This window comes from Barbus barbus, assembly GCF_936440315.1.
Source record: "Barbus barbus genome assembly, chromosome: 26".
Classification (NCBI taxonomy): domain Eukaryota; kingdom Metazoa; phylum Chordata; class Actinopteri; order Cypriniformes; family Cyprinidae; genus Barbus; species Barbus barbus.
In genome coordinates, this window is record NC_136754.1 from 996,420 (window position 1) to 1,012,836 (window position 16,417).

Below are 16,417 nucleotides of genomic sequence, written 5' to 3' on the forward strand. Positions count from 1 at the left end.
CTCTATGATCTACAGTCCTACTGCGTCTGTGAGCTTTGAAAGGGATAGTTCATTTACTCACCCCAAACCTGCATGACTTGATTTCTTCAGTGGAAAATACATGCAGATGTTTTGACCTGCTCTTGACCCAGATTGGACGGTGATTAATTCTGTTACGCACTAAAAACAACATCAGTTTATTTGAAATGTGCTCTGTATCCCAGTGTTGTTTTAGTATCATTATTATATTATTGTGGTTTTTGTTAATATTTTGAATTTATTCTGATCAGATTTTACTGTTTTCACTTTAGTTAAACGTTTAGTTTTTTTGTGTTTTTGGCATTTTTATTAGTTTTTAAAAATATCTGTATACTTAAACTAAAGCTAAATGAAAATGAGAGTTTAGTTTTATATATTTTATTTTATTTTATTTAACATTTACTTTAATGTAATTTTTATGTTTTTTGTATAAGTTATGCTCTTAAAACAGCATAAAATAGTCTATATGACGTGCTCTATATTCCAGTGATGTTTTAGTATCATTTACATTATTATTAATTTGTTAATATTTTGAATTAGATCTTATTTTTATATGTTCTTTTTTCACTTAAAAGTTAAATTTTTTTGTTTTGTTTTTTAGAAAATGTCTTTATTGTATTAATACATTTTTATTATTTTACTTAAACTAAAGCTAAATGAATGACATAAGTTTAAGTTTTTTATATTTTATTTTATTTTAGTTAACATTTATTTCAAGTAGCAGATTTTTTAGTTTTAGTTATGCTCTAAAAAACAACATTAAATATTCTATACGATGTACATTATATTCCAGTGTAGTTTTAGTGTCAGTTACATACTACATATTATAGTTTGTTAATATTTTGATTTAGAATTTAATTTCATAATTTTTGTTTTTATTTAAAACTTTATTTTTTATGTCTATAGCATTTATTAATTGTTATATATGATAAATATGATAAATATGAATGATAAATATAGTGTTTTTGAAATTGAAGTTATTTCTTTCCTTAAATCTTTCTGCAACTTTCGAATCTAATTATTTTTAATGTCTATTTCACTTTCTTTTATGTAAAGCACTTTGAATTACCACTGTGTATGAAATGTGCTATATAAATAAACTTGCCTCTCCTAATTCTCTTAAAACTACTTTAACTTTATTTTTAATTTTGGGATAAAAAATAGTTTTTAAGATTTCTAATGAAATCTTACTGACCCCAAACTTTTGAATGGTAGTGTAAGGCTGATGAAACACGGGGCAGCTTTTTGAGCAATATTGCTGGGCAACTTTGGTTAATGTTGCCGTCAACCGGCAACCAGCTGAGATACAGGGCCCACAACCAATCTAAAGTATCCAGATAGAAATTTGTTACCCATCCTCAATGGGAAAGTGACTAAGCAGCATTGCTCAAAAAAACGTGTTTCATCAGTCTAACTGTAATGCTTTAAAGCATGTATTGTGGTGTAGTTACACTATGAATAGAACAGCATTATAATTATGTATATATAAAGATAGCAGATTAATTAGAAAAGCAGACTGAAGAATTAGCGCGACAGAAGTAGTTTTGCTCTGGGACACAGAGAGAGATTCCTGAGTGATGCTTTCTGACTCTGTGATGACTTGTTCTTTCAGATGTTGATGACTGTCAGTCGAACCCCTGTGAGAACGGCGGCACCTGTATCGATAAAGAGGACTCGTTTGTGTGCCTCTGTTTGCCGAGTTACAGAGGAGACCGATGTGAGAGAGGTGAGACGCCGAGCCTGAACATGAGCTCAGAAAACATCTCTGTCTGATCCTTTCCTGCAACACCACTCACATTGAAGCAAGCTTTAAGATTTAAGGCGTTCCCTGCTGGGAAATGACTCTTAAACCAGCCTAAAGGTGCTGGATGTGATGTTTGTGGAGCAGCACACATGAAATAACTCTAGTATTAGTGAAATCAAAGGGGAGTGGCCCAGACCTTTTAGCCAATCAGAAACACTCTTTGCCTGCAATCATTATGATGTCTTCGGAGGTCTTCACCTTTAAGATGAAGGTTATTCTTCTTGCAAAGCTTAACTAACCAAGCTGGTTTCCACTGGTCAGGCTGGTTTTAAAAGGGTTTAGGCACTTTTTAACTGGTTAAGGTGGGCGATTTCGGAAACACCTTCACTGCATCATTCAATTCTGTTTGTATGCCAAAGTTTTTATTTGCTACTATTACTTGATTTACTGTGCATTATTTTACTTATTTACTAAATTAATAAATTGCTTATGCAGAAATATTGTGCATGCATTTGTGCAATTAATATATTGCATATACAATATGCAGTCATTTATTGCATTTATTGCAGAAACTTAAGGCTGCATAACCTTTATTAAGAACTGCTAAAAGATGGACTAATGAAACAGAGTGGGATTTACAAGCCTGTTTCTCTCTCACTGATTGGAGTGTTTTTGAAGCCGCTGCCACCGATCTGGACGAGCTCACAGAGACTGTAACATCATATATCAGTTTCTGTGAGGATATTTGCATTCCTTCCAGGACTCATTTAACCTACAACAATGACAAACCATGGTTCTCTGCAAAACTCAGCTCCGTCAGGCCAAAGAAGATGCTCACAGAAAGGGGGATAAAGTCTTGCATAAACAGGCCAAATACACACTGGAAAAGGAGATCAGAGTGGCAAAGAGGAATTATTTTGACAAGCTAAGGAACAAATTCTCTTCCAGTGATTCTGCTTCAGTGTGGAAAGGTATGAAAGATGTCACAGAGCAAACAGGTATGAAAGATATCACAGAGCAAACAGGTCTGTGGATGATGCAGTCAACATGGGACTGCATTTCATCCTGCAGCATCTGGACAGACCAGGGACTAATATGAGGATCCTGTTTGTGGATTTCTGCTCCGCTTTTAACACCATCATCACGGACACCCTTCAGAATAAACTGACATAGCTCTCCGTCCCCACCTCCATCTGTCAGTGGATCAAAAGCTTCCTGACAGACAGACAGCAGTTAGTAAAGCTTGGTAAATTCACATCCAACACCCGCACCATCAGCACTGGAGCTCCTCAGGGCTTTTTATTTGTCACGTACGCTACTGTGAGGGAGCGAGGAAACGAGGAGACCAAGGCGGAGCCAGAGGGACGAGGGAGCCCGGCGGAGCTAGTGGACTGCCAGGCCATGGCGGAGAGGAGGGAGCTAGGAGCCGACGGACCAAGGCGGAGTCCGGACCTCGGAGGCTGGAGGCGGAGTCAAGGGATACTCCGACCACGGCGACACAGGAGGATGGCAGTCCTGCGGATCTCGCACCGCATAGATGGTGGGCTGAGGGCAAGCAGAAGGGCTGCCAGATGATAGCGGAGGAGGTGGCAGGTGTGGGTGGGTGAGCCTCCGGGCTTTCAGGCCTGAACTCAGGAACGGAAGCCCTCTCTGGGTTTAACTCTGCAACAGGAGCCCTCTCCTCCTCGTTGTGGCAGAGTCGCCGCGCCATACTCACCCTCAGCCGTGGTTGCAGGGGGCAAAGCTCCTCTCCACGCTCACAACGTCCTCGGCTTTCTCCCTCGTGGCGGGCGTTGTTGCCGTCTCACACACCTTGACTGACGTCATCAGCAGCTCTGGCTCCACGGCGATCTGTGGCTCTGACGGTCCATTCGGCGATGGCTCTTCGGTCACGGCGGGCTCCGACTCTTCGTCAGCAGTGGGGCTCGGGCATGCTCTCCATGCAGCGGGGAGATGGTGGGCTGGGCACTGGGTCGGAAGTGGAACTCTCCACAAAGGTGGTGAAATTCGCTTCGAGGACCCTCCTCGGACGACGGAAACTCTGTACACGGTGTTCAAACTGGCGTCGTAGAACAGAGCACCTCTTCCGGGTAGCTGGTGAGACTTGCGAGGACCAGGAACAGTCTGGTGCTGCCCACAAGCGAACGCTCCGCCTGCTCCAGCAGGAGGAGGAGGTGGTATTCAGGGTGGATGAGGGGATCCATGAGGAAACAACAGGAGGAAAAAAAAACACAGAACAAACACGGAAACAAAACGGAGGGGAACAATGCAAATAAACAGTTTCGGTCCAGTATTCTGTCACGTACACTACTGTGAGGGAGCGTGGAGCGAGGAGACGTAGGAACATTCACAAATACACAGTCATTAATCTTCCAATTCGGGGAATCACAGGGCAGGCAGGCACACACGTAGCACATAGACGAATAACAATGAACAGGGACTCAAGGGAATACAACACCTTAAGTACACAACTTAGCGAGGGGTAAAATGATGAGACACAGCTGAATGAAATGAACTCAATCAACATGAGGGAAAAATTGGGTCACGGAGGACATGGGGAGCAAAAACACAACACAAAACAGTCCAGGGGCGTGACAGTATTGCATATGCAGCAATATATTGCATATGCATACTCACATGCAAAAATCTGTCAAATTAATATATTTCATATGCAATAATATCTTGCATATGTTGCATATGCATATTCGCACTGTGTAAAAATCATTCAAATGAATATACTGCATATGCAATATCAGTCAAATAAAGTCCAGTAACAATATTACAGTCAGCTGGTAATATTGGCGAGGAAAACAAGCGTTTGCGAGTCCTGCCAGGTCTTTTGATTCCTCTCATTAGTGTTTTACATTGTTTGTCAGCGTCTCAAAGGTGTGCTGTGCATGTTGACCACTCTCTCTCTCTCTCTCTCTCTTTCTCTTTGTAACACATTGTGGCGTTCATCTCAGTGGTTTTGCAGACTCATGAGCATCGCTCGCCCTCCTCTGCGTCCCATGCCGACAGCGACTCTAACGATGATGCATCACTGCTAATAATGCAGTTGGCTGATGGCACAGAACTGCTACACACGAGTGTGATGTCACAGCACTCTATCAGACGCATTATTGTGTGTATTTGGAAGATGCTCCATCGTAGTTATGCTGCTGTAGAGATTTAGATGGCGTCTGCAGCTGATGGACATTCTTTTCACAGTCCACTTGATGTTTGTGTTTAATCTGAAATGATTCCAATACAGCGCAACAGTGACTGTTCAGCTGTCTTGCTCTGGGAGTATTTTTCATTTGCTTTCTGAATGAGCATTACTTAAAGTTTACAGTATTTACAGTAAAACAGATTAAAGAACAATTCAGAAAAATGTATATGATAACCAGAAAACACTTTCCTGTGCTGTTTTAGTCTTGATGTGAATTCTTGCATGGTTTACTAACTCTCAACTAACTTTACCACAAAATTCATGAACATTAACGGATTCTGTCAAGCAAAAAGTCATTTTTGACAGTGTTTACTGTATGGGGTTTATATTGTAATACTGTATATAGCGAGTAATATGGTTGTAAAAGTGCATATTTTATCTCCCTCACCTTTTTAAAAAGGCAGCTGGAAGAATTAAAGCATCGATATCTCAAAATAAGAGTCGTGGCATATTTCAGGCTTTTTAATAATTAAAAGTCCTGCCTTATGCATAAAATAGTTTTCTGGTTATTATTGGTATATTACAAACAATAAACTGTATCTGGCATTTAATTCAGCACAAACTGTAGTAGCTTCTATTCAGCATACTATTCACTGAAAAACAATTACAATTAAACAATTTTCACTCAGAAATTGCTAGTGCATTTCACAAATAATTACAAAGAACCTGCAAGTAACATGCGTGAAATTCTGAAGCTAAAAAATATATATTTTATATATTATTTATTAAAAAATATCTTTATTTTTACAGTCTATAATGACACTATATGTTTTTATGTCTCTCGTATCACTCCACACTCTTTTTCTTCTCACATAATAAATCCTATACACTCATATCAATGTTTCATATCTTATTTAATTTATAAGTATCCATATAATAAGCAGGATAATGTTCAGTCAGATAATGTGCAGAATAAACCCCTTCTGGGTGATCCGAGACCCTGCAGTGGGTTTATTTTGCAGTAAATACACACTTACTCGACCTTGCTGTTCAGTGTTTCTTCCTCCCCTTCACTGATAGAGACTTAATTACATCTATGTGCTGCTTTAATAGCAGGTCTCTGGTGGCCTTCGCTCAGATTTAACCACACAACACACACACACTGCAGGTAGACTGAGTTTTCAGGGGGGTTATGTTTTGATGAATGTTAATCTGATGGAACCGCAGAATCACGAGCACAGAGATGGATTATGGGATGCATGATAATAAACACCAATGAGCTGAAATGATTCATGAATATGAAAACAGTCCTGATGCTTGTTTAGGAAAATTATGATGGCGATACTACGCATGTCAGTGTATTTTAGTATCAATTATATAATAATGCTTATTACTATTTTGAATTTGAGTTTTTTATTATTATTTTCATTTTAGTTGAAATTTTAGGAATTTTGTTGTGACTTCTTGACATTTTTATCCATTTATTTGTTGTTGTTGCTGTTTCAAATGTCTATATCGTTAATATTTATTTCAGTTTTAGTTGTAGTTGTTTTTATGGAAACCCATAACCTTTTATCTCACAAGTAAGAAATTGTTTTTTTTTTTATTCTCTCAGAATTGCAGGAAATAAATAATTTTTTTCACAATTAAGAGTTTACATGTTGCAATTTTGCCCCTTTTTTCCTCTGAACTCTGAGTCTCATTATATTCAGTTTTTTTTTATAATTTTTTTTTTTATTTTATTTTATTTTTTTATTTATTTATTTTGAGTTTTAGAATTTTGAGAGATAAACTTGGAATTGCAAACTATAAATTCGGAATTGAAAAAAAAAGTCAGAATTGCGAGATAAGCAGTCGCAATTACCTTTATAATTTTTTAACCTGTGGCTGAAACAAGCTTCCATATGTTTTCATCCCTAAAGTTTTAATTCATTTTAAATACATTTTTAAATAATTTTAAAAGTTTTTTAATTATTTTTATTGTTGTGATTTATATTTTTTGATTATTTTAGATCATTCATTTTGTGTATGAAATGTGCTATATAAATAAACTTGCCTTGCCTATTTCAGTTAATATTTATTTTATTTCAAGCAACACTTTTGTCAAGTTTTCAAACAGTAGAGTTTTACTGTTTTTTTAATCCATTCAGCCGATCTCCGGGTCTGGCGGTAGCACTTTTAGCTTTTAGACCATTAGCATCACGCCAAATGACCAAAGAGTTTCGATAATTTTCCTATTTAAAGCTTGACTCTTCTGTAGTTACATCGTGTACAAAGACCGACGGAAAATGAAAAGTTGCGATTTTCTAGGCCGATATGGCTAGGAACTATACTAATAATCAAGGTAACTAGGTAACTAGTTATGATATAGCTGGGGACTACTTTCAGGCGCTGCGTAATATCACTGCACCTGCTGCACTCATGGTACGGCAGCAATGCTCCTTGATTATTACACCGGAACGAGAGTATAGTTCCTAGCCATATCGGCCTAGAAAATCGCAACTCTTCATTTCAGACACGGTAAAACTCAACTGTTTAACTCTAGGGGAGTTGTAAAATAAGCCTATTTTCAAAAAAGTGGAGTGTTCCTTTAACTATAATAACTCTGTCAGTGATGTTATTTTCTGTCTGCAGACACAGAGGGCTGTGAGCATGGCTGGAAGAAGTTTCATGGTCACTGCTACCATCTGTTTCCACGCAGACACACCTGGGAGGACGCAGAGAAAGACTGCAGGGAGCACAGCAGTCACCTGACCAGCATCACTTCCTCCATGGAGCAGGACTTCCTTAACGGTCCGTCACAAGATGCAGAGCTTAGATTTAAAATAAATAAATAAATATATATTAGGGTCTCTTAACTAGCATGCATCTTACTAGAATATTAGCCAATTTATTAGTAGTAATTAAGCACATATTAATGCCTTATTCTACATCTCTAATCCTACCAAATGCCTAAATTTAACAACTACCCTACTAACTATTAATAAGCAGCAAATTAGGAATTAATTGAGGGAAAAGTCATAGTTAATAGTGAATAAGCATTCCCTATTCTAAAGTGTTACCATATATATATATATATATATATATATATATATATATATATATATATATATATATATATATAAAAGATTAATAAATATTTAATACAAATAATAATTTTAAAAAATAATATAAAATAATATAAAAATGTAAAACTTTTACTTTAACATTTACAAGCAATTTATGAGTTGGTGAAAAGCTAAAAATTAGATAATAAAATAAAATTAAGTAAAATAATCAAAATACTTGCTCAAAAAAGATGTAATATTTTGTTTACCTGCTCTGTTGACCATTATCCAGTATCAGAACCATATGTATGTGTTATTAAATGACTTAAATATTAACTTAAAATCTCAAGCACATATTTAAGCTATTTTTACTGGATGCAGTAAGGATTTACATGGGAGTATAAGGGAAATCTGTTGTTTTTCTCATATTTGTGTGGTCCTCAGGTCTGGGTCGTGAGAACGTCTGGATCGGCTTGAATGATCGTACAGTGGAGGAGGATTTCCAGTGGACTGATGGGATGGATGTTGTGAGTCATTTTGAAATGAATTAGTCCCAAATAAACATTGCTTTTAGCTTCACCTGTAGACTGTGATGAAATCAGACTCAAACCTCAGTGTTTGGCTCACTGGCTGTATTTACATGGTCTGCTGCAATCTAACTGTTCTAATGTGCTTTATTTATTCCATTCAGATTTCCGAACACATTCTTATTCCAGATTGCCTCATTTGTAATAATTTTACATGGTCTGTTCCTCTCACAGGTGTATGAGAACTGGCGTGAGAATCAGCCGGATAACTTCTTCGCAGGCGGAGAGGATTGTGTGGTGATGATCACCAGAGAGGACGGCAAATGGAACGACGTGCCCTGCAACTACAATCTACCCTACGTCTGCAAGAAAGGAACCGGTGAGAGACTTTTGTTTTAAAGAAATTAATACTTTTATTCAGTAAGGATGCATTAAATTGATCAAATGTGATGGTAAAGACATTTATAATATTAGAAAAGATTTCTGTTTCAATTAAATGCTGTTCTTTTGAACTTTCTATTCATCTGTGAATCCTGAGAAATAAAATATATCACAGTTTCCTCCAAAATATTGTTTTCAACATTGATAATAATCAGAAATGTTTCTTGAGCAACAAATCAGCATATTAGAATGATTTATGAAGGATCACTGAAGACTGGAGTAATGATGCTGAAAATTCAGCTTTAATCACAAAAATAAATTTCTTTTTAACAAATATTCACACAGAAAACAGCTATTTGAAATTGTAATAATATTTCACAATTTTACAGATTTTACTGTACTTTTGATCAAATGAATGCAGCCTTGGTGAGCAGAAGAGATATATATATGTGACCCTGGAGCACAAAAGCAGTCTGAAGTCGCTGGGGTATATTTGTAGCAATAGCCAAAAATACATTGTTTGGGTCAAAATTATTGATTTTTCTTTTATGCCAAAAATCATTAGGATATTAAGTAAATATCATGTTCCATGAAGATATTTTGTAAATTTCCTACCGTAAATATATCAAAACTTCATTTTTGATTATTAATATGCATTGCTAAGAACTTAATTTGAACAACTTTAAAGGGGATTTTCTCAATATTTTAATTTTTTCACACCCTCAGATTCCAGATTTTCAAATAGTTGTATCTCAGACAAATATTGTCCAATCCTAACAATTTATTCAGCTTTCAGATGATGTATAAGAACAGAATGTCTTCAGTTCATAAAGACATGGTAATAAATGTTGCATGCACTGCAAAAAAACAAAACAACATTTTTTTTAGACATTTGCAATGGAAAATGTCAAAAATACTGAGGAAGAATGTCAGGAGGTTTTGTGTTCCCATCAATTGATTCCTTAAATTTTCTTTACTTGGTCTTAAAGTCTTAAACATGCATAAACCATGTACATATAAAGTTGAATTAGCAGTCAGTAATCTTTTATGGCCCTTTAAAGCTTTAATGCATCATCCAACACTCACTTCACGGACACACACCTCAGAAGCAAGCGGGTTTTACAGTTTAAGTGGTTATCGATCATCCTGTGTGTGTGTGTGTGTGTGTGTGAGCTGCACTTAATAAACTACATGAACATCTCAATGTTACATTGACTGTCATCTTCGCGACAGTAACACAGATTAAATGTATTTTGATGTGCCCATTGATTCCTCAGTAAGTGTTCAGTGTTATGTCGCACCTCAGTCCTGCTTCATCGGCTCTGTTTGGCAGCTCAATGGACTCTGAATGAGAGACTAAACTCCGTCTTTCAGTGCGCCACACAACGAGCTCTCAGTTTTTAGGGTGCGAGTATTCAGAGGCTCAGATTGTGGGTTTAAGATCTGGGCTCTGCACTACATTTCCCACGATGCTGTCCTTTGTGGCACATCCAGGATCTCGACGCCAGAGGACAGGTTTATGGCCGGTGGCTTCCTGCCTATGGAAATCAGGCTCATTGTCTGGAGACGGAGCGTTTGTGCCTGGATTTCAGGATTTCATTTCATTTAAATTGAAAAGGTTAACATTTAAAAAATAGCATTTGCCCTCCTGGAACCTAAAGTATTCAGATTAGCGCTCAACAAAATAAAGGTTTATCTGTGGTCGATTGTGTTGAGGTGAATTTGAGCTGCATTCGATTTTCTTGAAACACTAGTTAAACTGATTTTTTCACATTTTTTTCACATGAATGTGCATGCAAAGGCTGTACAAATTTTGGTTACTTTGATTTGCATGCAATTAGGCAAAAATCAACACTTTGAACAGCATAGAGTCAGGTGAAAAAAAACCGAAAGCCTGTATTGTAGCTTGTCAAAGAACAAAATATGAAATGCATGAGAACTTTGGATGTTAGTTTTTTACCTTTTTGTTTTAATCATGCTTGCAGCTGCTGTTTTTATTGCCATATTTTGCATATCCGCTTTTAAAAAGCAACAACTTGGAAGACAACTACCATTTCTGCTTTTGATCTCGGTGCAGTTCTCTTTGCAACCCTATGATAATGTGCTTACCGTCTTGCAAAGTGCCAATATTTATCAGTAACCCTAAAGCACATTATTTCAATCTTGCTACTTTATAAATTCATATTTAAAAATAAATTGAATTATATTTTTAAATGTATATTTAAATTTAAATTATATTAATCAATTTACATTTAAATATAAAAATTTATATTTTAAAGTAATTTGTTTATACATTTATAATTTGTGTATTTTAATTTATATTCAAATTTAATTATTTATTAATTAAACTATATTTAGAAAAGTAAATAATATAATATAAATATAAACTAAATTATATTTATTATGTAATTAAATTATAATTAATCACATTTAATTTAATAACCAGAATTAACCAAAATTACTATTCCGCTTAATAAAATGTGATGCTGTAAAATAGTGGCATGCAAATTGGCAGAAATGTCGATGAAAAAAGTTCAAATTTTATTTGAAAGTTTTTGCATGTTAAGATCAGTTCAGTTAGACAAACACAGATGGTTTATGATCTGTGATATGTCTGTGTGTTTGCAGTGATGTGTGGCACTCCGCCGGCCGTCGATAACGCCTATCTAGTGGGCCGCAGACGTTCACACTACGACATCCACGCGGTGGTTCGGTACCAGTGCGCCGACGGCTTCTTCCTGAGACACATCCCGACCGCCCGCTGCCGACCCAACGGCACCTGGGAAAGGCCCAAGATCATCTGTACTAAATGTGAGTCTCAAAACACTGAGCTGCTTTTTGATGAATGTGAAACTTAAAAATACTAAGGTAGCACCTGCTTTATTGTCATATCGCTGAAAAATAAAAATCACTCAGCAATGTATTAAAAGATGCATGTATAATACAACCTACTTTTCCTGCATACATACAGTACATAACACTGTATAGCAAGTCTCATCTCTGTGATTGTTCATATATCGTCACAAAAATGTGAATTGTATTATTGCACTGCATTTTATATGTAGTTGGATATATACCCAACTTTATCTGCATACATACACCCACATAACGCAATATATATTATGTATTGCTTTATTTTGTTACAAAACGTATAATATATGGATATATAAGTATATCAAACTTTATTCACATAAACTACAAAATGATTTTGTTCCTCAGTATTTTTGTCTTGTTTTCCAGTACTAATTCATAAATCAAGACACATTTACTCGAGAAGCACAATTACTTAACGAGTCTTGTTGACGTTTATACATAAAACAAAACAAAATCTGCCAAAGGGAACACCAGATTATTTTTCTGACCCCATTAGGAGATATTTTTTCTTCTTTTAAGCAAAAACTCACTTAATGTTGATGCATTTTTAATGCATTAATTTCTTAAGTCAATTTGCTTAAGTAAATATATCTTGATTTAAGAAGGTTTAGATATTTGTACAAATAGTACTAGAAAACAACATAAAAAATATTTTTTTGCAGCGTAGATACAGTATACAAACACTATATATAACACATTTCAACGGCTTGATTGCTTGTATGGTCACACAATGTGAATGATATTTTCACACAGCTCTAATCTGCTAAATGCAACTATAAGACATGAAGATATTAAGATATTATAAACCTTAACATCAAGAGTTTCTGCTTTGAAACGATGTGTATTGAGAAATGTGCTATACAAATACATTTGACTTGACTTGTGAACTAATGAAATGTTAATTTTAATATATTTTGAATAGTAATATTGTGGTAATTGGTGACGCATTTAATTAACTGGTTATTTGGTGCTTGAACAATAGAACTTGTCACTTGAACCAATCAAATGTAACCTTCAGTGCGATGGATACAAGCGTCTGCCAAATGTTAAATGCATATGCAAATCAGATGTAGTCATGTGACTGTTTTGTTTCCCTCCAGCGCGGCGATCTCACCGTTACCGTCGGCAACACCACAGATCTCGGCGTGAGCATCGACGACACCGGAGACACGGATCTGGGCACAGAGGGCGGGATTAAGCCGCAGGGGCGGTGACCTCTGACCCCGTGACCTCTGTTCCTGTGTTTCCATGTCAGAGGAAACGCAGCAGACGGAAAGGACAGAAATAATCGTTCTTTTTTACCAGTGTTATTTAGGTTTCACTAACCCTCCGTTCGCATCTTCGTTAGAAAATGTTTTGTATTGGTTATTTCCTACAGACGGACGGTGACGACCGTTCTTCATCATTATAGAATAGTGGTATTAATTTGCTCACGCAGCAGGTGAAGGGTCTGGTAGCTCATGCTCATATTTGTTCGGCTTTAGATAGTTAGATACTGAATGTCCAAACTGCCCAAAATGATTCATATTCATGAAATGAGATGCTCTTCAAGCCTTTGAATGGCACAATAATGAATTCTTTTTACCCATGAGACTTCGTTTTGAGTGTTTGCTGATGATTTGGTTTATTTTGCAAATCTTTAACGCTTGTGAAATTTTGGACTAGAGTTGTAGTGAAACCTCTTACGTTCAGAAATGAGTGAATTTCATGAAGAAAAGCAACTTTCAGCTCATATTTCAGACCAAAATGAAAAGAAAAACTTTTGCATAAAACAAATGAAGCCTGTTTTTAAAATCATTGATTCGTGTTTGTTTGTTTGTTTTTTGCATTATAATAATTAAATCACATTTACTCTCAAATTAAATATCCAAACATTAATAAAATCCTGTTCTCATCACTGTGGATTAAATTTGTCCTGCCCAGAAAAAAAGTTTAATTAAAATGCTAAATTTAACATTAATAAATGCTACCGTGAAATATACTTAATACTTTTAAATTGATTTTACAATTTGAATATATTATTGTTGTTATATGGCTAATTGTAACATGTTTAATTGCCATAAAAATAATGTCAAAATTCAAATTAAAAAATTCACTTCACCTATAATTCTGCTTTATGCAAAATGTAATTTCTTATTTCTTTTTGATGTTGGGGTGAAATATGAGCAAAACAGAACTGAAACTGAGTTTGTAATTGAATTTATCTTCTCATATAAACTGTGATGAAGCATCGGAAAGATCTGGAACAGAGATGATTGACAGGTGCTTGAACGTCATGAACCTCATCTCTGTGTTCAGCGTGATTCAGGTGAATCATTTCTGTTTGAATCTGAATCAGAAGGATTTGACTCTTTGAACACAAACAAACACAGACACACTGAGTCCTCAAGAGGGTGATAGAGTTTCCTTCGGATCTCAGTTTTATTACCAATCAGGTCACTTCATACAAATCTGTCAACAGTTTAACCTGCTCGGAAAGATCGATACATCGGCCTAAAAGAGAAAACGGAGCCTAGAAGAAAGTTTATGCATGAACACATACTTTATAAATTGCGTTCTAACTCATTTTAAATTGTGTGAGTGTTCACAAACCTTACCAGGCTCTCGTGTCTCATTCAGACACGATCTGATCTGATTTTATTCTCACCTGCTGAAGCACGGGTGAATGTGACGTGTTGTAGGAGTTAATTTCACACGCCTGTTGCTTGGTAACATATCGACATGCGCTCTTAAAAATAAAGGTGCTTCACGATGCCATAGAAGAACCTTTTTTGTCTAAATAATTTCATAAAGAACCTTTAACATCTAAAGATCCTTTATGTTTCACAAAAGACTTTTTGTGGTGAAAGAAGGTTCTTCAGATTATAAAAAGGTAAGAAAGAGATGGTTCTTTAAAGAACCTTTGACTGAATGCTACTTTGTGGAACCAAAAATGGTTCTTCTATGGCATCCCTGTGAAGAACCTTTTGAAGCACCTTTATTTTTAAGAGTGTGTGTCACGGAGTCCTTTCTGTATGTATGTGTGTGTGTGTGTGTGTGTGTTATTTGAGATAACTGCATGTGTTTCTGTGTGGGTTTTGTTTATGCAGTTTTATGTGTTTTTTAAACTACAGATGAGTCTCAAAAATGAGTTTCATACTCAGTATTTTTTGTTTTTCAGTACAAACATCCAAACATTCTTACAACAAGATACAGTAACTTCAGAAGCAAAATTATTACATCTTATTTTCTTAAAAAACTTATCAAAATTACGTGAGTTTATACTTCAAATGAGAAAATATATGACAAATTAAAATTCAATTTGTGGATATGTAAGCATAAACTCACTCAATTTTAATAAAATGTCTTGTTTTCTGAATAATTTCAATAATTTTGATTTCCCCTCAAATGAAAAAATCTGAGTTAAATTCTATCCAGAAAAAAAAGTTTTTAGTTAAAATGATAAATTTCACATAAATTAAGTTCAATACAACAAATACTACCTTGAAATATGGTTAATATAACACTTTACAAATACACTTTAAAATAAATGTTTTCCCTTTAAGTTTTATTAATAAATGTAAAATTTTCTTACACCACTGACAGATATTTTGACTTGTTTTAAGCATACACTCACTTAATTTGAATAATATTTTACTTGATATTTTAAGTCATTTTGCTTCCCAAGTAATTGTCTTGATTTAAGAATGTTTAGATATTTGTACTGAAAGTCACAAATACTCATTAAGAAAGTCATTTTTTGCAGTTCAGGATCTGTTCCTAAACCTGGTGAGCTTCCTAACTAGACAACTTAAAGATGCAACTTCCTTAAGATTTTTTTAATATCACTTTGATACAGAGATCAATGTCAGAATGCATTGAAACGAGCTCAGATAAATCTAATGCAAGGATGCTGCCTATGTAGGGAGCACTAGGTTTTGGAGCAGATGTGTTTGTTAGACACAATAACTCTGTGTGGATCTGGATCTGTTCTCTTTTCCTCTCAGTATTGTCTGATTGCTCTGTGTGTTTATTTATAACATGTATTCTTTAGTGAACATAATGACGAATAATCCACTATCTGAGCTCTGAGCTTATAAGATCCACTTTCTTCTGTAAATAAATTCTTTACTCATTTCTTCCTTCATAACGATCATTGTTTACTTGCTTTTAACGACAATACTGATGATTGTCAGTTTTTAATTCTAGTATGTGATCACATTTAAGCACCCTATTCAGAATAACTAGCAGAAGTGACATGGAAATGTGTGTTTCACACAATAACGAGCGTATGTTTGGATCTCTTTATTAAACCCTTATTAAAACGGTCGTCCGGTGAGAGAATCGCTCAGATCAGTCTGCTTTATGAGGTCAAACTTTGATGTTTTTATGCTTCACTTCACGTTTGTTGATGTGTTTTTGTTCTTTATTAAACTGGAAATAAACCAACAATAAAACTGATTGGATCAAAGCTGCTGTCATTTCAGATGTTTTGTTTGATTGACCTGCTTCCTCGTGTTTAAACTGAATTTAAGCATTTCTATTCTCAATGCACGGCAACAGAAATGAATAATACTTCAAATCGAACGTGTACAAATTAATTTCTCTTGTTTCCTTGATGCATTTTTTAAATTGTATAAGGGAATCAATTCTAAAAATGCTAATGTTATGATATATTTTGTGATTATGATATATATTT

General features: G+C 35.3%; 1 protein-coding gene across 1 annotated transcript in view; it reads left to right on the forward strand.

Annotated features, from left to right (window-relative positions):
* LOC306845760 (neurocan core protein-like) overlaps positions 1 to 16,180 on the forward strand; it is a gene marked incomplete at its 5' end in the record, with an annotated part of 67,765 nt that extends 51,585 nt beyond the window's left edge. Inside the window, 6 exons of the mRNA XM_079378739.1 lie at positions 1,631 to 1,744; positions 7,545 to 7,703; positions 8,402 to 8,484; positions 8,719 to 8,863; positions 11,494 to 11,676; positions 12,840 to 16,180. Of these exons, the coding sequence (XP_079234865.1) occupies positions 1,631 to 1,744; positions 7,545 to 7,703; positions 8,402 to 8,484; positions 8,719 to 8,863; positions 11,494 to 11,676; positions 12,840 to 12,937 (782 nt within the window). The 3' untranslated portion in view covers positions 12,938 to 16,180. The remainder of the gene's footprint in view (positions 1 to 1,630; positions 1,745 to 7,544; positions 7,704 to 8,401; positions 8,485 to 8,718; positions 8,864 to 11,493; positions 11,677 to 12,839) is intronic.
* Between the last annotated feature and the right edge of the window lie 237 nt (positions 16,181 to 16,417).